The sequence below is a fragment of the Lottia gigantea genome, assembly GCF_000327385.1.
Source record: "Lottia gigantea unplaced genomic scaffold LOTGIsca_50, whole genome shotgun sequence".
Classification (NCBI taxonomy): Eukaryota; Metazoa; Mollusca; class Gastropoda; family Lottiidae; genus Lottia; species Lottia gigantea.
In genome coordinates, this window is record NW_008709716.1 from 37,576 (window position 1) to 63,347 (window position 25,772).

At 32.8% G+C, this 25,772-nt stretch overlaps 1 protein-coding gene across 1 annotated transcript; it reads left to right on the forward strand.

Annotated features, from left to right (window-relative positions):
- Nucleotides 1-15,662: 15,662 nt before the first annotated feature.
- LOTGIDRAFT_165167 (hypothetical protein) lies at nt 15,663-18,298 on the forward strand (the record flags this gene model as incomplete). Its single annotated transcript, XM_009062181.1, has 3 exons — nt 15,663-15,981; nt 16,667-16,951; nt 18,180-18,298. 3 exons carry the CDS (start codon nt 15,663-15,665, stop codon nt 18,296-18,298), a joined length of 723 nt encoding a protein of 240 aa, XP_009060429.1.
- Nucleotides 18,299-25,772: the final 7,474 nt, after the last annotated feature.

Below are 25,772 nucleotides of genomic sequence, written 5' to 3' on the forward strand. Positions count from 1 at the left end.
CAGATTTCTTTGTACGATTGATATTGTTTATAATTCAGGTTTTGTCATTTTATCAGGAACACAACCCAACATCTAAATTTTCAATTGTTTAGACATTTTCACAAAGATAAGAATACAAACTGTACTGTACGACCACGTTCACATCAGATGATATCAAACTTATAAATACCCGTTTTGCATGGAATTAATCTACTTGACCATCAATACATGTTTTCGTGAATGAGAGGGAAAGAATATAAAGGTCTAAGTCTTTCACTCTCGAAATTGACTATGATTTACTTCGGGTTGTAGAAACCATTAAATACGTTTTTATTAGAGATAAAGTTCCACATTGAATATCTCATACATTTTGCACGATATGAGCAAATTATAAATGTGCAAAATTGTGAAGTACTTGCAATGATAGAGCTGAGCTATCTTCTCACGAACAATGAGCACATATTTCGTGCTCCTTTTTTGTAAAATTTATTGAGTTGTTGATATTTTAAGATATATAGAGAATACATTGTAGTAAATAAAGATATTTAGACCAGTTTAATTTCACACGCACTGAAGTTGAACAAAAAGCGAAGATATAATCACCATGAGATATTTTTTATATAAATGATCTCCGAGGTGTAGTATTCTTTCAGTTTCCTAGTTTTGAAAGGGAAATATGTTACCTATAATATAGTTATATCTGTTAGGTAACGCCCCTTTAATTACATATAAATTCAATTCCTCCTATATTTATTTATCATTATGAAAAATCGAAGAGCGGAACAAATCTTGATAATCTCAAAGTACATACGTTACATGAATATGTATATTGATATGCTGTTCTCGAAAGTTCTTGAATGGACATTTTAACTATTTACAATGAATGGTCGAAAGACTAAATATTAGCCTTCAAGCATGCATTTGACATCTACTGATAGGGATATAACCTGCGTCGATTATGAACATGGCATTGACATGCTTTATTTTTCTTGGTGGTAAAATAATCATTCGAAAACGGAACGACATTTTTGACCTCATTGAGCAACAGAATGATTTTACGTGCCTTTTGCTTTCAATGGGATTGTACCTCATTATATTCCACATCTTTGAAAACAAATTAGTTATTTCTTCTGAAACGGAAATCGAAATAATCATAAGCAGGAATTGGAAACCATACTAAAAATTATGCAAAAATGACATGGCACTTACAAATAATGTCCCTTGGTAAATTTAAATTGATTTGTATTGGATTAATGTGTCACTGTGTAATATAGTTTTACGAAGAAATTGAGAATTATTGTCGGCATCACTCTAGTCACGACATTATCAATTCTATCAGCATACTTTATAATTCCTCAACTTATCTTAAATTGTCTTCTTCTGGCCTGTGGTAAAATAAGGGTATTATCAGATTACTAAAAGTACGAAACAAAAGATTAAACATTCGTATTTAACGCAATAATAACACAGATTCTTTTGAATTTGGTTCTTGGAATTACTTCTTTGGCAATGATCTTTCCATCCGCAACCATTTATACCAAGATCGGCTGCAAGGTCATTGCCACACGTCTATCGAGACTAAAACTCGGGATCATCCCAAGATGTATTTTAGTTCGATTGAGTAAATGACAAATAAAGCTCTCCCGACGGCGGACTGAGTTACTGGACCAGTTCCTGCATGGAAGATTTGATCCTATAACAATTAAATCTCCTTATATATTCCTAATTGACTTTTTCAAAACACCCAACTAAAAGCATAAAATGTTAGTCTTGACATTAACATTGGGTGATCAGGGTTTGCTTTTCTAAATCGCCGATTAAATGATGATTAGTACCCAGGCGTAGATAAAGCAAGGTTGAAATGAAATGTTGAAATAAGTTGCTTGATCATTTTCTCCAACATTTACCACATAATTACCTTCATTATCCTTATCAAACATTACTTTACAATTTCTAATAGTCCAAGGTATCTTTAAATAGAAACTTAATCAGAACAAATCGTTTCAATTCTACAGTACTTGTCAATTTATATCAAAGCAACAGGGTTTGGATCCATTGGAGCTGCAAATTTACAGAGAGAGGGTTACATAGGTTGAAAATGAAGTATTTTGTGTAGCCTGATTTCAGCAACAATCTTTTAAAAACTTTATTTTGAACACAGTAGAGTGATAGAGCAGGTCGTGGTAGGTCGTGCTTCAGAATCTGGCAAGCAAAAGGTGATAACGTCATCGATGGATACCTCATCGAAGGTCACTATTTACATTATGTACAATGGAATGCCTTCAACCAATAGAACAAGTTAATCCTGTATACATATCGATGAATATTATAGTCATAGAAAGTGGGAACTCCAATAAGGCTTGTAACTAATGATAAACAATGTTTGATATAGTACACACGTATTCATATGAAATATTGCATTTGGAATGAAAAAATGAGATACATGTCTTGTCAAATGAAGCCATAACATGAAAAACCATGCGTGTCATTCAAACTATAAGCAGAAAAACAAGTTGATATGCTGAATAATATCATGATTTGAACAACCTGTTGCCTCGACAATTAAAAGATATAAATAATGGATGAAATACTAGTAACTATCGAATAGAGTGAAATCTTATCAATACATTGTTGTTAATAATCTAATGTCAATATAAACATAGGGGTAATCATTAGACACACTGTTCTGGCAATGTATGTTTCCATCATACATGTACGTGTATGTTTCCATCATACATGAATATGTATGTGTCTTACGTGTTTCTTTTCATCATACACATACGTACATGTTTCGATCATAAATATGTGCTTGTAAGTTTCCATCATTTAGTACGTGTGTGTTTCCATCATTCATGTGCGTGTATACCGTATATGTCCATTATTCGTGTACGTGTTTTTATCAATCATGTATGTGTATATTGTTTTGTACATTTATGTTTCTATCATCATGTACGTGTATATTGTTTTGTGCGTGTATGTTTCTATCATCATATACGTGTATATTGTCTTGTACGTGTATGTTTCTATCATTCGTTTACGTGTATATTGTTTTGTTCGTGTATGTTTCCATCATTCATGTACATTTTAACGATATAAGTTGCACCGGCCCTCTATATTAATTGTATTGCTGATATGTATATGGAATATTTTACCATTTTTCATGTAACTTTGATTTGCATAGGAACTGAGTTGTTCTTTAAAGAAAATATGATATATTTTATTCTCATGATAGCGTGTTAGGTTGTTATTAATTATTATATGTATAAAATGACCCTCATTAAGACATTATTAATCAATAGACTAATGACCAGTAGTACTCTTATTATATTATATTTGTTTACTGTTATTAGTCTCACTTTGTGATCAACATAAGAAGTAAACTCTTCGAAGCTAATAATGTTTTCTATACAAATCTGAAGCTTGAAATACTGCAGTACTTTGGTTTATTGTACCAGTATACGTCTCGGAAAGGGGTCTATAAATCTAACAAAACAATGTATATATACCTACATTTACATACGTACTGGCATATTCTCCAATCTTCAAAAGCGCAGCACGATGTCCGACAATTGGCACATTTCTTCAACAGAAGGTCAAAAAGAATGCCTATGAATCTTTTAAAATGAAATGAATGGAGTTTTACTTACTACTTTTCTGCACCATGTGGGCAGCGATACTAGCCTGCTGTTTTTCTTTTTCGATTTCCAACTGTCGAGGGTTCTTTCAAGTGCACAGCCTGTAGCCCCTCTTACCTGTATCACTGAGGGGGAAACCGGGTTGAAAAATCCAAAGTTTTATCTGGACCTATGCCTTAATTGAACCCTGGACCTTCAGGTTAGCGAGCAAGAGTCTTACTCACTGAAAACCACTATGAATGTTTTAAGGCCATCAGTAGAACTGATCAATGCAATGAAAATATTTTCCTTTTTAATTTGAAATATTGTCTGTCTCTGGTACAATTTTAGTATTTAAGTGTGATATACTAAGATATTACTAACTATAAATATATACCAAAAACCAATATAAACATTATAACTACTGGACTTCAAGTTGGAAAATTTCGTAGACTTAGTCATTATGATAGGACGAGCATTCTAATCCCAATCGTAGCATAAAAACGGACCGTGATTAGCATTCCAATCCCAATCGTAGCATAAAAACGGACCGTGATTTGTTATTTAAACAAAAATAAACAAAAATATCTAAATTTGAACCATGAACTTGAAGACACTTATTCCTCATACAAATTTCTTAACATCAAGATGAGTTTCAAATATTATACTGCAAAAATTTAAAAGATAATTTGTTACATAATTTCTGATATAGGTCACTACTCGGTCACAGTATTGCGTTATATATATAATACATGTATTTCCATATTCGTCACAAAAGTAACATACTTCGTAACGAACATGTATGGGACATATTTGTTGGTAACATGGATTTGTAACCATCCCAAAACGGAATTCAGAATTGACAAACCCAATTACAGCACAGCACCAGGTATTCCATAAGGGGAGATGATGCCTTGCTTTCTTAGCAAATATTTCGTGATTAAGGGATAGGAAAGCTATCTTTCTTATAATATACCTTCGTAAGATAATGAACATAAGATACTCACATTCGAAACATACAGCTAATTGACGATATAATCCAAATTTATTCATCATTTTAGTAAATAATGATGATTGTAAACTCCATACTAAAATAGTCATTCTATAACTACATTTCTACATGGTAGTTTACCATACAGATTGAAGAAATAAGGTAGATTGATAGTTATAGCTTATTTTTCTACAATTATTCCCTATCGATTCCCTCCAATCAATACGCCTTCAACAGTCTATAACTTATCAACAGCCTAAACTTACAAATAATTTACCGGAAAAGATTACGTTCGACTACTTGTAATGAGTCAAAATGCGGTACTCGAGGGAACATGTGGCAGAAAACCGCTAGCAACATCCTTTTGAAAGTGACAGAAAGAGGTTAATGGCCTTCACTAAAACATATTCATTAAATAAAAATCAGTTCTAGTAACCTCGCTGTTACAATCCATAGTTGTTCTAAAGGTACGCACGTGAAAGTGGCATATGATGGGGCCATCCTAGTTTCACGGAAGTCTATTGCCACGACCTATTGCCTATTTTGTACTTTTAGTTGACTAACAATAGACGTGAAATCTGACAGTATTCAATATAATTGGTTGACTTTTTATTAGAAATAAACAGAAATAAATAATAAGTCAATCACGAGGTGAAAATTGAGACAAATTGGCAATTATTTCTTAAAATGTTTCACAAAAATTAACAGCGAGTTCTAGAATTTCATTTATGAGATATGTTTTCTTTCTTAATTAAAAGAAACCCTGTCCAAAGCTATACATTGTTAGGTATATGGCATATCTTTGAAGGAGAGCATAGTCTAGCCAGTTTAACTGGATATCCACCATTGTTTAGTGGTATATTATGATCATACAGTATCATTCAAATAAAAAATATACAAGGTTCATATATTTGAATAAAAAGAATCGTCTAGTGCTGTACAGCTATCAAAAATATGAAAAGTACCACCAGGAACTGAAATAGGTCCAGGAATGCAAGGAAGCCTTGTTACCCTTTTTGTTGAGGAATGATATAAATGTACTTTTAGTAATATTTAACAGTTCCCTGCTCTGTTAAAACTGCTTGACTTGCCTTATCAATTATTATATTGTAACTGAGGCTCCCTTACTACTTCTATGAAAATTTTTCACCACCAATTAAAAATTTCTTTCACTGATATACTTTCACATGTAATGAGGTAACAGAAAATCTCAAAACTATTTTTGTCATGTCAAACTGATAAAAATTTATCTCATTTCCCTTAAAGGTAATTTGCAATTAATCAGTAAATGTAGCCAGTTAATCAATCGACCAGGTTTAACTTTATATAAAGAACACAACTTGAACACTAATTACACGATTTACGGTATATTCACTAGAAAATCTCTTACTAATTTCTGTCACGTCCATTTGATTAGAAATCTATCTCATTTTCTGAACTGTTGCAGTTTCGTGTTGATCAATAATTTTTGGAAATTCGCTGCTGTTGAAAAAAAAAATAAATACATGTAGTAGGGGAAATACAGGGGGTTGTAATCATCCACCACTTTCTCACGCGAAAGAAAGTGGTGGATGGTTATAACCCCCTGAACTCCTAGAACACATAATCGTAGGTGTAATAACTTTTGGTGGTTATCAAACCATTGCAGCAACCAGGTGGTAGGGGTGGTAGGCAGAAGGACAACACATAGTATAGGGATGTTTATTGGTGGGTGACGTATTAGAGAGGGGGTATACAGAATAGTGCATGACAATATATACATGGAATAGTCTATTATAATACTATAATTTGAAGGGGTGGTAGGTTGGGTTATTCTATTATAGATATTATTAGGTAATACTATGACAGTAGGGCACTGGGAACTAATTAACCTTTTTACTTGATAATCCTCACAGTCGTAAAACCCACATAGTTACATAATATTATTATATATGTACCTACATTTGGTTTAAATTGATACAACTTATTCTAATCTTTTGTATATCTCTATGGACAAGCCTGCAACATATTTACAAATCGTGGGAAGCCTAGCTTTAAGTCTTATCAATATTTCTCGTTTTTAATCAAATAAAAAGATTATTTTGGTGAGTTTTTACGCTGTATTAAGTAGAAGATTTCTATGTTTTCGCTATAAGTAATCAACATTTACAAACAAGTATATTTCTGGTTAATCAATTTAAGGTCAGCAAATACTAGGTTATTTTAAATCAATCATAGAGGAAGGGCTGTCGCTGGTCAAGGATTAAAAGTCATAGAAATATAGGTTTATGGATCAACTCAGTCGCAGACTTGGGTGATTTTCATTGTAAAGTCACCAAACCTTATGCAGCTATCTTAAGTAACTATCCATTGATTTTTTTCCTTTTACAGTCGCCGACCTTTCCCAACCATCTTGTAATATTAACTAACGTAACTTAGTTGATGTTTGCCTTATATATCCATGATCTTCTATGAACGCGTCTTGCCCGTTTCACCTGGTATCATTTTTCTTCCGCAGAAATAGCATAGGTTTCCAATTTAATGTCTTAGCATTTTATTGTGATGCAATATTCCTATCATTATTACTGTGCATATGTTGCCCAGTTTGTACTTCATCCTCAAGAATTCTCCCCTTTCTTACTAATTGTGTACACAAAGGTATTGCCCTGGAGATAGTAGACTTAGTTTCAACAATTACAGTTAACATTCCAGAGAAAACTGTCAAAATCATGACTTTAATTTAGTCTTAAATACTTGTAAAGATATCTGTGATTGACAATTTGAGTTTAAATTGGTGTTCAATCGCCAGACTTTTTAATCACGACTTTGGGTCCAAATTTTGTGAAAGAAACAGAATTGTCGAAACGTTATTTAGTTAACACAACTCGTTTGATAACGTAAAGGTGATTACTACCTCGACATAATGAAGAATGTGTTAGAACTGTAATGGCTTAAGGTTTCGCAAATTGACGAAATGAAACACATACAAAATCTTTTCAGATACAAAACTAATCTGATCAAAATGCAAATATTTTAGTTTCGGGCGACTCCATCTGTCATCAGTGATGATTGCATTGAGCCACCAAAACCGGCTTTACAGAAATAGAAAGAAACACTCAACAATATCAAGTGCTGACCAACCGTTTTGATCATGTCAATGATAAAGAATAGAATATTTTGAACTTTTTTGTAATTGAATTTGCCAGAAATAACTATCACTGACGTAGGTTCTATCACTGGGTGAACCATAAATATCAATTTACTTTGACAGAGAACAATCAGTTGATACCATGATTGTGAAATAGAATACTATGTGTGCTATGTTAGACATAAATCAAAGATAGGAACGTGACGACATGCGAGTGGCTTTCTTGTGGTTAAACATGTTTCATATAAATCAGTTACAATGCCGAGCATTGCGTTATTAGCTTCTGATATGGAATGCTTACTGGATAGGAATTGAGGTCGTATTTGCCAATATAAGAACTAAAAGAAAGTAAACAGAATGACAACGAAATAGCATATCATTGAATATATGCTCTCAACTGATTCAACACGACTCGGATTACTTTTGTCATCATTCAATCTCTGAAGACTACTGGAGAGTTGGAAACAACCACCAATTTCATGGAGCACAGTCTAATTTTGTGAACAATTTTAATGTCAAGAAAACAGACCATCCTTTGCTGGCATACATCAGTGATAGATTGTATATAGTATTGTATCATTAAGACAATGCATAATATTGTGAAAATAGATAAATCCAATCAGAAGGAGAAATTGGTAAAATATTCAACTGTCAATGAAAGTGAGCTATCTAGAAGAGATTTTATGAATATGTAATGAAATGGTGGGAAATAAGATTAGAAACTGACCATTTCACACTCATTAAGCATGTTATCGTACATGGAATAAGAACGTTGTTGGTAGAAAATGTAATTAATTAGAGCCCTGTCATCTTCTAACAATTTAAAAGAAAAAATATGGATATATAATCTATTGGAATCAGATTATCTCCGTATATAAGTAATTACCAAATTACAAAATGAGAAATCTTACTGTGGCTATTGAAAGAAATGAATATAAGCCCAACAAGGTGCTTTTCAGAGACATAAATAAAAAGTAGTTCTATCTCCATTTCAAAAAATGTATGACCATTTCAAAACGTTGAACAATCTGTATAATTTTCACAAGAAAATGTTAACAGAAGTTGGTAGAAGAACAATAGAACTATTATTATATATCACAGTGCAGAAAATCAATTTAAAATCAGCTGTTTTCACCATCACATCTAGTATACCATGGTGATAAACGTTATTATAGTTTTAAACAGAGTATTCAACTTCTTACATAATCCTTTAGCGACATTTAGGGGTAGAGATCACATTAAATAACGGAAGATGACAATGTAGATTGTTGAAACGTCGTGTGTAATAAAACTAAGGAGTAGTATACCATAAAATTGTGTTTCGTTATTTAACTTCTTACATGGGAACCACGAGTTTATATTGGTGAAAGAGTAGTTAATCCACCATTACGGTTTTATAGGTTTTACAAGTTAAGTAGGGGATTGGGAGGGCTTAGTTTCGTATACAAAACATAAACCCAACTGGAGAATACTAACAAGATGTAGAGAAAGGCCTCTATTATTGTGGTCTATTTACAGAGCACAACCAAACATCTATAGATGTATCATTGTCAATATAATTTCCATGGACATTTACACAAGTAGTGGGAATACCATGGTCGAAAGGTCTCCCAATGGAAGCGAACAAGTCGATTTAAAAGTTTCCTGATTGACCCACAAAATACATCTTACACACACGACATGGTACTTAATAGTAATCCACTTTCCCTCCAGAAGCGATAATACAACCATCGGAATTTTAACAAAGAGCATTGCAAACTAAAACCCAATTCCGATTTGAGGAGCTGAAATACAAGATTGTAAATAATATATCAAGGTTTGTATAATACCCGACATGGTTTATTTCAGTTCATCCAATATGGTTTAGATCAACAGTAGGACGCAAACATTATATATTCAGCCCTATAGTTATTACGATTATTATAGATTATAGACGTTAATGGGACCTTGGCTGTTTTATGGTATTTGTTTGTCTGAAAATTATTATATTAATCATAACAAATCAACATATAACTTTATAACCTTCAAGGCAGTCAACTTATCAAATTATTTCTTTTATTTACTTTACATCTCCCTCAAGCATAATTATCTTATCAGATTTAATTGTGATTGTTTGGTAAACAAGTACTCCTATGGGTTTTAAATATCAATCACTGTAAACTCTTTGCTTTAATTATTGGCTGACTGAAAATGCTTTAAGCAAGGTTGGTGGTTTTAATTGTTGGAATTTAACATAACAAAAAGCTAATTGGTGCTCAAAAGCAGGTTGACTGGAAATACGCCACTTCCAAATCAACAGCAAGATATCTTACCAAAACAAGGTAACATATAGGCCAACAACAGTTAACAAATGATAATTTCTTCGGGTCAAAGAAGCATAAAACTTCGATATTTAAACAAATGAAATATAATCATACCCAGTAACTGATTGGAAATTCGACTTTATTGAAAATGAAAGGCAATACGTCATATTCCGAACCTTTCAGTATATTAACTTCAAAAGCAACCCCGTAACAGAAAATGTTGACTAACGGACGTGCAGCTATACACGTTCACCCTTTCATGAAGGCGCTTAAAAGCACTGGTTAATCATTTTCACATTCAATATCTCAACCACCCCTATCAATACGAAGTTAACAATTTATCTTATTCACATTTTTATCATACTTACCTTGAAAACACAGTATTGCTCAACACTTATTGTGAGCCTAGATTTAGATATCCAAACTCATAGACACGCTTCTCAACGGTTCAATGTCTGCATAGCATCTGTGATATCATATTTTTCATTTGTGAAAATGTTTTATTGATGTGGAAATGAATGCGTCATTATAACAAATTTATTCATCGAACTAAAAATATAATTTGAACATATCGACAACGGCTGGGGATATTAAAACGCCCCATGTATAATTTATACTAATAATTTGTAAATAAACGGTGGCCTAGTGTAGTGGCGTTTCCACTGGGGACCCGGGGGAGAGGCTGGCCCCCTTACAAATTTTTTATCACTTTACATAGTGACAGAAAGACCTGTGCCCCCCCCCCCCCCCCTTGGAAAATTTTGTAGCCCCAGTTCGGCCCCCTCACCTGCTGTTTCTTGGAAACGCCACTGGCCGATTGCCTTCGAAATGTAAAACTTCATTATTGTTACAATGAATTTGTGTATAATCAACTTTTGATATAAAATAATTTAAGTGATTTATTTTAAGTAATATTCAGATATCTGTTCATAGAGTTGTATCTTGTTTTAGTACGGATTGTTAAACATGTAACATGGTAAATATAACTGATTGTTAATTTAGTATAAAACATTATTGGCATCAATAGCTATCCATAGTATCATTACAGATTGATAATTATTGGCATTAATAGCTGTACATAATAACCTAATGATTATCTCCCTTAATTAATTAATCAAGGATATGAGTTCAAATTTATTCTTTTAAAATTAACTAGTAATTAGATTGTCATTTTATGTATATAGTAGGTGATATTTTATATTTCACATTAAAATTATAATAGTTTGATAATTTTCATTATCCTCAACCTATCGGCTAATCTTTTTCATGTTAACAAATTTCATCTAATTGGCGCTTTTTCGGGGGATACAATACTATTTTTTCTATGAATTTTAAGACAGCCAAATAACACCAAAGTCAAATAAATGCCATAACAACAGAAATTGTTAACTTACTTTTGATTTGGTTATCTGGAAGAAAATGGGTTATCCGAAGGTTATTCATCCTTTATCCTTGAATATATCTGTTCAATTACAGGGACAATAGATAGTCAGGAGGTTAAAGACAATGTTGTATACACAATGATTGACATGTCACAACATAGACTGAATTACAAAATACATTCATTTACCTTTTCTTTAAAGGAATTGTTTCAAATAAACCACGGAAGTCAAACCACAAATTTAAATATGTTTTACTTCATTTTGCGTTCTCTTTCGCACGTTTTCATCCATTACTTCAATTGGTAAGTTTTTTTTATATATATAATTGAAGATTTAATTACACAGTTTGTTAAAGAGAGACGAAAACACTGTTGTAGATATTTGTTATCACAGCTCCTTTATTCCGACACAATGCCTGGTTTAAGTTTCAAAATACAATAATGTACAAAATTGGAACGTGAACTGAACATGAACTATGCCAGAAGCTACATCAATGTTCCACAAACACATTTTTAATATATATTTCTATAGTATACAGGTAATATCAAATCTAATAATAGTTTCTATGCACTGATGTTTCCAAAAATCATTAGGTGAAGGGGCCGAGTTGGGGCCACAGAGTTTTGAAGGGGCACCAACAGCAATTCTTTCCCTCTGTGAGCAAGGGTGTGTGTGCGGGGATGTGGGGAGATATCGCCACTCCGTTTCTAAAAACTAACAAAATAAAGGGAAAAGCACATAATAAACCGTTCATTACAATAATGTCAACTTGCAACTGGCCGGGGGCAAAATGCATGAAAACTGCTGTTGTTCTGCATTCTACACTAAGTTTACTTCGGTCATGGGTAAAATGAACCATTATCAACTTTTAAAATTCTTTCCTGATCACATCAATAAACAAAAGATCTAAACCAGTTTCAAACCAGTTCAAATGCAAACTCGTTCAAGGTACGAATTTGTATAGAGTTACTGAAAATTTAGCCAGAATGACACATCAAGGCATACCAGAATTCAGCCAAATTTGATGACAACTTTCTAAACTGATTTAAGTCAAGGCCAATAACTCAAAACCTCACTTAATCGAGACATCGTCAACTTCGAACTCGTCCGGACCTCTCATCAACGAGCTCTTTTTGACGTGTTCGCAAAGTCAAGTCGTCCAAGATATTCACACATTTTCACGTGGACGTATAAATATACACATCAGGCCTAAATTGGTCTGATTGTATCTCATGATGTTGACCTGTATATTAGTGGCGGATGTCGCGTTCGAAGCTTTTTCTTTCGAAACATCTGATGGTACTTCTCTTTGGAGGAGTCCACAACTATACTACTTTAGATTTAGATTAACGAAACTTTTTTGTTCAAATCGTACGATGACTAACAAAAAGAAACCAAATTTGGTTACAAAATAGAGTATTTTCTCCTTTATTTAATTTTGTCCGGGATATATCAGACGTAAAAATCAACTTAAAAGAGAAATAATGTTTCTTTTTTTTGACTAAGTTTGAATATCAAAGGAAGCCATTTCGGATTTGAAGATAAAACTTGAATAACTCTTTGCGTTTAGTCAACGAAGCGGAAATATGTTAGCTGCTAATAGCACTGAAAATAGAGAAGTTTCACAAATATATTTAATGCCATTAGAAAGACCACAAATTTACTATCAAACATTTAGACAGTATGCAAGTCCAGGTTTTAAAACGAAACTGATTCAAAGAAAATTCCACATTTAAAAGGGTTGTAAAGACGTTTTCAAGTCTCCTTTTTTATCTGCATCGGGGACACTTATGACTTCTATTTGGGGCAGTCCAATTCTTCGTCTGATGAATGTGGTTCCTGCAATTCCAGAAAGAGTTAACAGGAAATGACACATCTCCCACAGGGGAATTGGTGAACATTATAACACCAGAATAGTGAGTAAATAAGAAATGTGTCTGTGTTGTGTATGACCAAAACATAATCCATGTTGTTATTTATGTCATTTATGTTAAGTAAATAAGCCTACATGCTGTTGAAATTAGACAATAATTGATTAAGTAAGAAATAATATAATCATGAGACAGGCCGGAAGGAAAAATGACATGGTCAAAGTAAACTGAAATTTAAAATCTTAAATTATACCAAAATAGATGCCTCTTGGTCAATCTCCAAATTGCTTTCTAAATTAATATCGGTGATGTCAGATTTATTTTTTGAGTTAAAACATATTCCTGACACTTTTTTGTTCTAAATTGAATTAACAGAATGTACCACACAAGTATAGAATATGAGTCTTAATGGATGAGAATCACTTTATTTCTTAAACACGACCTTTCGACAAGATTCCATTGACCGATATCAAGTGTACAAAATTTAACAAATGAAATACCATGGACACAAAGCATAAAAATATATACAGGCATGTAACAATGGGATATAATAATAACAAAAGAGTAAAGAGTTTCAATTTACAGCACTGTTCCTGTGGCAATATAATCCCCAGCAACGCAATTACCTCAATTACTTCACAATTTTGATACAATTACATATACAATTACATAGATGGCATTTACTAACCCTATACCTTGGTAATATTGACACGACCAATTTCATGTTCCTGACAGAAAGTCAGGTTTGGTTGTGAAAATGTGATCCCTTACCTTGAAAATGTTACCAACGTTTCTTCTGGTTTCTCTTCTTTAAGTCAGCACCCGGAATAAATTCAGAATAATTGTTAATTTAAAGAACATAAACATAAAATCCAGACTGTTGGCATTACAATAATTGCAGGAATATTCGATTTTCACAGCAACCTGGTTCCACTGACATCAGATATACCAATTATCTAAATATCATTTTATCTCTTTTGGCAGTAAAATAGTGGAATCGATTGGAAGATTAGCATAAAAACTCTATTGATGGAATTTTGTCAGACAGATGGTTTATGCATATCACAGATTATGTCTTCCAATTTTATCTTGAATATAGTGCATATTCTATCAGTCATCATTATGTTTTAGAAACAGTTTATTACAGACTAATACCTTCTACAATTCTTGTTATGTAATCATAAACCAGGATGTTTTTCAATTAAAAATGGTTTTGATTAATTTCCAGTTGTTTACAAGTACACTAAACTTTCAGAAATAATTAATAGAAACAAGAACCACCACGCACGATTACACTTTTCTATCATTGCAAAAAGTTTGTAGTATTATTTTGTTTTCACTTATTCAATTGACACTTATTATAAAACATAACCCAAAGTTCTCATGAGCAAATCCGACATGGTAACTTTAAACAGATCTCATCTTACATTCGAATTATCCACACAATCTTAAACTTAACAAGTTTTATACACGGATTCGAACACCTTCATGTATGTGAAAAGAATAAAAAAAACATTTCAATCGAATCACTTAAAATCTTAATATGACGAAATTCAAATTTTTTGTGAATACATAGGATTATTGTCCTTATGTTCAATATGGAAAATACCCAGACGGCATCAAATATGGCCTTTAAATATCCATCACGACCTTTTCAATAAGTCAATAATAACCTCCAGCATCAGAGAGTTCCAATTCAGATGAAAATCTTTTTTACTTCAATAAGTATCACTTAAAATCACCAACAAAATAAAAGCTTTAGTTGTTTGATGTTAAGAAAATTTTTAACGCCCGACACTGTTTCAAAGGTAAAATCAAGAAACTCCGTTTCAATCCGATTTAGCTTTTTTCTTGAACTTTTTGTTGATATTAAGGTTTATGCTGAAATTCTTAACGAAAACATGAAAGAGAATAACAAGCGTGACCTAATTCGTGTGTAACATTTCTTCATTTCACATTGAAAGTATATCAATATTGATATTAAAATTATGTAATACTACAAATACTGAAATCAAACATGTAATACCAAGCTTTATAATGTTAAACCAAGGGAAACTGACACAAGGTACTGTCTGACACGATATCAAACGAGTTCAATGTTGTTATTTATTATACTTTAAAGTGAGATAAGAAAACGTGATTGATGAATGATTTTTCTTCTAGGTAATTTTGTTTCTCGCATGAAATATTTAATTCAAAGTTTTCTATTGACAGCAGATGAACTCTTGAAATGTTTCCTCACTCTAACCCTGTGTCAGTGCCTTATATTGAATAGTAACTTGTTACTTTTCAATCACCCTAATCTCTAAGGCAACTTAAACCTTTATATTTATGCCAAGTGATTTGTGCTGCGATAATGTGTTAAGTATTAATATGATTTTGGCACGAGCTCATCATGAAAAATGAATTAGATGAAGACGATGATGAGATAACATTCCGAAATGGTTCTGAGGAAGCAATCCTTACTCCTATCGCCACAAGGGAACTCAGAAATAATGATGATACCAATAATGGTGAGCTCAATTCTCTTCGTGAACAGTTACAAGAGTTGCGGTTTCAACGATCCGAAATCTCTCTTGAAAAGCAAATCAATAAAGAAAGGGAAGAGATTCTTATATTGCAATCTGAATCAACACACACCTCAACTCATCCTACGGGATCTCAACTAAGCCAGCAATTATTGTCCAGAGTAACAGACAGTGGCAGGACAGAAGGTAGGAGAACAAAGCCTATATGATTTATGGGATGATCCCAGTTATAGAGATGATAGTGATGACTTTGTTTCCTTTCAAAAAGATGGTTCACTAACTGTGAATAAGAAGAATAGGCCTATATATGATTAACTTTCAATAGAACAATAGGGATACGCTAATTCCAAAATTATGGAACTTTTGATTAATGATGGTTCTCTTTCTACCACTATTCAAATTGTGGAATACATGGAATATACAGTCTGTTCAGTAGATATTTAAAAAAATAGTATCTTGATGTTTGATAAAGAGTATCGCGAATTGCAAAATAAAATTAAATTCAAATGGAGAACATAATTTCCAACTTATTCCCAAAACACCTCTTTCTGGTGAGGCATCACAGAAAAAGTATCGCGATTCATCTTACTCTGTAAATTCAAAAGAATTCCGAACACGTCATCGGGGACCAACTACTCCAACAGGGAAGGAAGTTTGCTTAAAATATAATTCAGAAACTTGTGACAGGAAATTTCAGCATTGTTGTTGTTTATTCTACTTAGAACATCCACCTATTAAACATGGTTCTAAATAAATACATTTACCGAGTGGGTTAATCAAGTGCAAAATGTGATTAATAGTGATTTGACTTTGGCAGCGTGGCAGGAGTTACTGCCCTTTAATGACTCATCACACTTATTTATGTTGGTAGGCATTCGGGATGGTTTTACTTTGATTGATACTACTAATAATATCGAATCGGTGGAATGCGACAATTATAGATCAGCGACACAATTTAATAATAATGTTGCGCAGCAAATTTTAACTGAAATCCAGCATGGTAATTCTATTGTAAGTCTTACAAAACCAAAAGTAGTTAGTGCATTAGTTGCCATTCCGAAATCAAACAATAAAATGCGTTTAATTCATGATGCTAATAGACCCCCCGGTAAATCTTTAAATGACAATGTAGATCCAGATACAATGTTAGATACCGGTTGGTGAGGCCAAAAGCCCAAATTTTTTTTCAGACATTGAGCAGTGCAGTATGCAGGATAATGAAGTCAAAGTTTGACATTATAGTTATAGCCTATTTGGACGACTTTTTGGTGATAAGCCCAACATATGATGAGTGTGTATCGCATTGAGTACTGTATTGATTGTTCTTCGTACTTTGGGTTTTCGCATAAACTGGACTAAAGTAGTGCTAATTAATACGGAGTCAATGATCTTTTCATTGCCTCTGAGAATCTGTCAGATTTTAAAGTTATATTAGCCACTTTTGCCTTACGTAAACGTGCTTGCAAACACAAACTTGGTATTTTTTATAGATTCTCTGGGTCTTGGTTCCCATAAGGTAAAATTAAGTGCAGAATTTTATCAAGATTAAACTGGTGGTTACAATTTTTAGAATACTTTAATGACAGTATGAAGATTTTGGACAACATACTAATGAATTCTACCCAGACTAATGCATCATTGCACGGCGCAGATGGCCATTTTGAAGGAGACTTTTATTATTCAAACCGGAATCTAGACCTACCTTTTATGTCCCATGAACATATTAATGTAAAGCCATTCACTTGGCTTAAGTAAGGTGGTGTCATGTGTTACAAAATAAACAAAATAAATAAGTTATTATACATACAGATAAATATTGTAGCCAAGTCGGTTATTAATAATAAAGAATCCTCTAGAAACAAAACTATCATGTGGCTTTTACGACATTTATTTTGGCTCTTTTCCATATATAATATATCTGTTCATGCGGTTTACATCCCAGGAATTAGAAATGCCATTGCTGATGCATGTTCCAGGCTGCATGAACCAGCTATGTTTGATAAACTCTATACTCTTGTGCACAGTTTTGGGCTTTGTCCACAAAGAGCACATACTATTTCGTTCAATTGAAAGTTTATAAAGACTTTTGTAGCATTTACTGTTTTAAACCCAAACCTGCAACATCTGAATGTCTCCAAATGTATATTGCTTTCCTTTTTTGAGTTAAATTGCTTAAATTTGCTACTGTGAAGCAATATCTGAATATTGTATCTCTGTTGCATAAGGCTGAGGAATACCAGATCCTGTTTGTAACGATTGGAATGTTGGTCAGATGTTTTTAGGATTGAAACGAGAATTAAGTATGGCTCAGTCTCGTGCATTTTCCATTACACCAATGATTTTGATACAGTTTCGCTCTGTACTTATCTTATCTTGTGTTACAGAGGCTGCATATTGGGCAGCATGTCTGATAGATTTTTTTGGTCTCCTGCGTGCCAACAATGTACTAGTTAAGAATACTTTTGACCCTTCACGGGAATTACGAACAGTTGACGCATTTTGATCAATGTTCGGTGTACCAAAACTATTCAATTCAGGGAAATAGAAGTACAATTGTTGCCATATAATTGGCCATCCACTATGCCCCGTGACTGCCTTACAGTCATATATCATATTCAGTCCTGAGATTGACCCCCTTGGCCCTTTACTATGTGTTCAAGATGGCATCCCACTCAAATATTGTAACTTTATGGCCAGAATTAAAGAAATTTTGATCGCTCTTGGTAAATCAGGATTAAAGGTTAGTGGCCACTCCTTTCGCAGCGGTGGTGCTAATTGGCTCAATAAACAAGTTTTTGCTGATAAGGACATCCAAGCCTTGGGTTGGAGTTAATTTGTCATTATTTAGAATTAAGTTAATTTGTATTTTATTTATATGTGTAAATGTATGTTAATGTTTTGGCTTAATTAAAGTCATTTTCCCATTCAGTAATTGCTATCTGCCTTGCATCCTTAATGTCACCAATCATGGTTTACTAAAATACAGTGTTATTTGTAAGGTTTACATGCATCTTGATTATAAAATCAGATATATGTGTTCTTAGCCATGTATATTATGTTAAATAGTGAAATAGTACCAGTTTATTCAGTTTATTTTCGGAACTTATCATCTTTTTAATTCCAAGATTCACACATATCACCAACACTTTTATCCTGATAATTTCATATACTATCTTAAAATATCCACAGATAACTTAGACTTATTAACATCAACTCTTAGGATGTAGGCCTACAACTTTCAAATTATTACCCTAACCCAAAGCTGATTTATTTTTAGTCCTTGTGGTGTTAATTTAAAGTTATATAATTTTACTAGGAAAAACAGATTGTCAAACATATGGAGGAACCAGAACTTACGATTGTTGTTGTTCGTTGTTCATACAAGTTCATGGGAAGTAACTCTTTTTAAAACCAACAACATATTTCGCTTGAAATATAAAACAAGATACGGCAAAGAGACCTTCGTTGGACTGGTGTCCTTTTAAAACGAGGACTCGGGACTTAGTGATTTCATTATCAGCCACTGAAAGCAACATGAAGAACGCTAGAATTTGTCGACCTGAGAGCGGCGACAGACGAAAATCACAGTTGCCATCATACAATATGCTTTTTTCATTTTTCATAACATAACGTGTTTTTGGTAATATGTAAAAAAAATATATATACTTTTATTTCTATACTTAGCAAACATATTTTTAAATATAACCGTAGCGTGATCAGAATTTTGACCTTAGTCTAAGATCAATTCAAATAATTTGTTACTTTAGACAAAGATCAATGGTGAAGTATGTAAATTGTCAATAAGAGGGGTTCGACATGTCAATCAGAAAGGACAAATAATCTATAGTAGACAGTAACTTAATACCGTACCGAGTAATTATACATTGTAACGTGTACAAAGTGGACTAAATGTATACCATATTAGACAATACAATTACTCTCTTGACCACGTAGTCTATTTGAATCTCAAAGGCTTATAGTTTCAGAAGATGACAATTTCAACAACCAAGCTCCTTTCTAGGTTTCAATTCTTTGTATAAACGAGTACTATCTATGTCTAATTAAATTTTCTGTACTAAACCTCGAAAGCACCTGAAAAGCTTTTCTGATATTCCGAATCCGTGTGCCTTAACCTTTATTGCAAGATTACGGCAAAGTTTTTTTTTATATTTTTTCAATTTATAGTAGTCTGATAAAAACGAAATTGCAAATCATGTGGGCTACATTAATGATCTGCTCAGAGATTCGTACAGTCGTACTCACCAGTGTCTGAAGAAATTCCTTCCAGAGTTTTCAATGTTTCTTCCATAATGGCAGATATTTTCCGTTTCATATGTCTAGAAATCTTGCGCCTCCGATGTCTTCTAGGTGGTGCCATTGGATGGAAATTAACAGGATGCATTTTAACTGGAACATAACTTAATTTCCGAACTCTTTGATTGGTCGGTTTCAAACAAGAAACGTTCGTCATCATTGTTGTTCGTAAGGTTCAGATTCAAAGCTGGCACAAATAATTTCCGAGCAATCTGAAAATCATAGCACAGACCACAGTCTCGCTGTTCACTCTTGGATACTAATGTACAGCGTATCTACCTATTATATATCCAGTGTTTACCATAACGTCAACATTTGTTTTTTGTAACAGTCAAATATTTGAGAATTTCTCGTTATAAAATCCCTTTCAATACTAACTCTATTTTTGTTAAAGTTCTTTGATTTATTGATGTAATTATGACACAAAAGTCAATATTTCTTACTGCAATCAAACAGACACAAGATCAGGGATAATCTTTCTTGCAGAACTGTGTTAATTTCCCGAATACCAAATTGCAACATAATCACTTCTTTTAATCACGTTCTGTTTGTAAAGAAGCTCGCAATAAACAGGGTCGAAAGTTAATTTCCAAAATTCTTCAACACAAATCTGTTTAATATCACTCTATAAGCTTATGCACCAATTTCAACGTATATTTAATTGGAAATGATAAGAGTCCTTTAGTGCAACTTTTGGGGTTAAAAACTCCGAACACTAATCAGAGGCTTGCTATGCATAGTTAACACGTTATAAACATGTGTATTTCAACCATAAAGAAAATTTTGACAGCTCCCACTCAAATCATCAGTCAAAATAAGATATATATATCTCACCAAATGTAACGTTTATGACATTCTTTGTATACTAATACTAGGCATATCTTATAGATAGAAATACTTATACATGGATTCAAGCTTTAAAGGGTGTAATTCTCGTAATATACCAGCTACTACTTTAGCCATTATGTGAACTGGGATATCATTTTCGAAAATAGTACTGATAAAAGTAATAAAAACTCTGAGATGGTAAAAAAAAAACATTATAAACATGGTCACATAGTTTCATTTTGTAAATTAATTTTTACAATAGTAAATTTTTGTCCAAAATTTGCGTCATTTTTGGTTGAAACTCATAGGAAGGAAATGACTAATGCACTAAAAATTATCATTACTTTTACCGACAAAAATATGAAGATAGTAAGTACATTATTATTAAAGATGTTCATGATGTTCATAAGTATATAAAGGCGTAAAGATATAAACCCTATTTTAAAGCATTGACTTTATTTAATAGATCAAAAATCACAGAAGTGATTCTTTCATGTCAGTCTTGTAGAGCGATAAGGCACAGAGCAGAAAATACTGCAGCCAACAGTGATCATGGGAAACAATTTCGCAGCCATGAACACCTAGATCTAAGGCAAGACAAAAATGTATTAATCGCAAATGTAAATTAGTATAAATAATAAGATTTCTTGAACACGGTCCTTTATTAACAACTCTCTGATAAAAATAAGTTATACACGTCAATAGACTGCCCTACAGGTGTCTTCAAAAGAAAAGTTTACTTCATAATCAACGTTTACCATCTGATTTGGATGATGTTTAGTTGGCAAGGTCAATTAAGCAATACATACTGTTAGTGATCAACATAATCAAAATAATTGAATAAAATGTTATTTGATTTCAATGTCAGATAAGATGGAAAGTTGTTGGTTTGAATCCAAAGTTACTCATGCAGCTCATGACTTCTATAACTACAGTCTCTTTTGCTCTTTGTATTCTTTTTTTGGTTATGTTTTTGCATTTTTCTTCAAGGTCCAGTAATGTTTGTATATTATAAAATTTCTGTTTAATATGTCGCAGTCAACCAGTCATTGATTTACACTTAAACTGTTTTAGAGTGCATCCAATTTATGTATCAAATGGGCTAAATGAGACAAGATCAAAAGAAGTTTGCCATGTTTCATTATTAGACCTGCCTGTTAAGAAGTAAAAAGATGGATGTATCCATTTTAAAGGAGCAAAGATTGCAATATGCTGACCACAGCATCACCAAAAACTAGTATTAACAATTATTGGTGTATATTAGATATATGAAATAAACAATGTGGACTCTCCGAAATTGACAAATTCAATCACAGGGTGGCATCTTCGGAATAGTGAGCATGCTCTGCCCGCTATGTGATTGTTATCTAAACCCAGGAGCTTAATACTAATCGGTTGAGCTATTTTTTCACTGATCATTATTTATTTCATTATTAACTAAATTAACATGATACAAATCAAAAATTACCTTTATTAGACAAGTCAAGTACTACATAATCTAAATCTAAGCAGTTGATCGGGTTAAGTACGGTAATAAATGCGTATGTATGATTTTTCTATTAGATTGATTGTATTAATTATATCAATAATACCAGATGCTAGATAGAACACGTATGATGTCAACTATTAATTTCCTGGTAAATATGATTTATATACCTAGACCTATTACTCTCATTTCCTTTTTTATTAATTATCATCTATGGGCTCTAGAACTAACATGATTGATGGCTTTATGTTGAATTCTACTGTAATATAAATTTGGCATTATATATATATAAGCATATATCTATATTTATGCTATAGTAAAAATTACAAGTAAGCAATACTATATGGTGCGACAAATCTGAAAATATATGGTTTTCGGAGACGGAAGGTTTAATTGTCACAAATGGATGGAACGGTTGGCATGATTACCCTTCCAGAATACCCTAATCGTATAGATCGTGTAGTGTGGTCCAAGCGAAATGCTCTAACTGCATCATTTTTTTTTATTTAAGATAGAGATTGTATATTTCTTGATAATTATAGACATCAATTAATGACACATGTCTTATGATCCTAATTCTATACCTAACTTTGTTCGAAACCCCAAGAGATTGCATGCATATACTGTATATAGTTAGATTGTTATTGTGAAATCAATCAAGCCAATCTTTAAATTTCACGCAGAAAAGTGAAAATGTGAAGGTTGGTAAACAGCCGATAATTTCAACAATTTCTTTCCACTTGTTAACAATTTACGACTCGAACTTTGGATGATTGAATTTTGATTAATCCCATTAAAAGTGAATTAATTTACTGGAGTTGCACTTAAATTTGTAACATACTATCTAATAGTCCGTTTAATGAAAGTCGCAATCTCTGTGTTTATTGATCCTCTCTTCATAAAGAATAGAAAATCAAATATTAATGTGTTCTTACAGATTACATCTTTCGCTAGTAATGAAATAGTGATTTTTTTGATCGATGGAATTTGAAATAAAACTTCCACTTTAGCCTATTTTAATGTCATTGTGACAGATTTCTGCCGGCAAATAGATTATTACTTTCTGTACACCATTGCTGGTTATTAACTTATCGAACGAATATAAGTTTATTTCATTGTCCATTCATAGTCATGGAATTCCCATATAATTGATATTTTAAAATCTTATTCCAGTAGCTATAGTAGCTGTTTCGAATCCAAATGTACTTTTTCATTACCCATATAAAGTATTAATCAGGACAGTTGCAAAGTTACCTAGTTGCTACATCTTTGATGATAATTACATGTACTTTGGTTCTCGATGTTCTTGTCTTCCACCTGGTCTTTATAGCTCCGTCACGCCGGACTACGATCATTTATGATTTTACGGCGACTAAAAATCTACTTGGTCGCCGGCAAACTTGAAGAAAACTAACCTGCGAGATATGCGACCACAATGCATCCTTAAGGCGCCTTTCTGATAAAATCTATGAACTTGGTGCACTGTCAAAACACATTCTCGATTCCTGGGAGATCTCCAAGGCGCATTACTGGCAAGAATGGCGTCAATTGTATGGAATCTGACGACCTTAACATGCTCTGAACTAATTTTTCGTCGCCATAACCTCTCAGTAAGGATGCCTTTCCCGTGTGACGGGGCTATTAGTAAATTTTCTATACATTGAACCTTCCTGGATTATCTGCATATATTTACAACTGGGTCGACTACATTAGATTAGAACCTACCTCCGCCGTATACTATACAATCAGTGAAATTTTGTTGTTGAAGGAATAACAAACGAAGATTAGAAAAGCAGTCCACCTGGTTGTCTGAAACCTATAATTTAAAACCAAACCATTACAGATAACTACCAATTCTTCGCAGATATTAAAATTTCACGAGAATTTCAAATCAAGATCTGACAAAAGATTTGTCTTTGTCTTAACTGCATTGTGTGTTATCATGAAAAGGATAAATTGCAAATTTCCATCCGTTCTCAATACATTCATCAGTCTGCTTTATCATATCTACAAAACCTGGTGTGACACTTCTAATCATTGAGCCAGTTATTAAGATTGAACAATCATATCTTTTAATGTATATATATGGGTATTTGGGTAACACCCTAAAATAGTTTGGAACTTCCATGTATACCTTGTCCACCAGTTGACTAAATAAAAATATATTTATATTCATGCGTCAAAAACAGGAAATATGGAAACACTTGACAAAGAAGTTTCAGTTACCTATTGCAAATAACACAATACACTCGATTTTTCCCAAATACCCTACGAGTAGGCCTAAAGATACCAAAGGTGGGAAGCCTCATACCTTAGGACTGTTGTAGCATTGTGCATATCTTCGAAATATTTACGATCTGGGATCTACAGCTCTATACACAATCAATGTTGTTTTCGCTATTCCAGTACCATTTAAGGACAACGTCTTAATGAGAAAATTGACTTATGTTCATGCAGAAAACGCACAAAAGTATACACCATCGGAAGCAGAATATTGAACGGCAAGAATATAGGGCAACTGGAAACTCAACCAACATTTCATAACAAATTGATCTGAATGAGATTAATGTTTCTAATTCAAGGGAGATAATGCAATAAATTATACTAACGAAGTTATTTCATAGAGGTAAGAATAGTTTCAAAAGTTTGGTATAACAATAAAATCAACCGATTCAAGGATTTCTTGTTAAATATTGGAATCTGTCTCCATCGAAATCTTACTTCATCAAAAAAAAACAGAAAGCTGTAGGCTTATCTGTTCTACAACAGAATATACAAGATTTCACCGATCGAGAAGCCATTTCAATTATTGTCTTATTTAAGCGGAAATACTTTTTATTACAAAAAAATCTCATATGATGTTAATTGAAACAGTCAAAAGCTGAACAGAAATTTAATCAAATTTGTAACTAGGGCCTGAAACAGAAAAAGAAATAGTTTAATAAAGAGTCAACAGAGAACTGGTGGATTTTGTGTCTATATTTTCGGATCCAAATTTTTGTATTTACGCGTAATGATCTTTCTCTCATCAAAATAAAGATTAAGCAGTAAAGAGTATGCAGTAAAAACTCACAAGTGGTTGCCTAGCAAGATACGCCCACTTTCTTGATACATTTTCAGTATATCAAGGGCAGTCACCTATCTGTGTCAAATCTTACCAAAAATCTAATTTGTGCAAGATATTGTTGATTTAAACAAACACACATTATTTAATAAAATTCTGACATAAACTGTTACCTCCATCGCTAACAAATTTTGATGCGTTTTTACTAAGTCATGGGCAATAACTCAAATTCCGTTGATCGAAAAATTGTCAAATTTAAGCTTGAATAAGATCTCATCATTATAA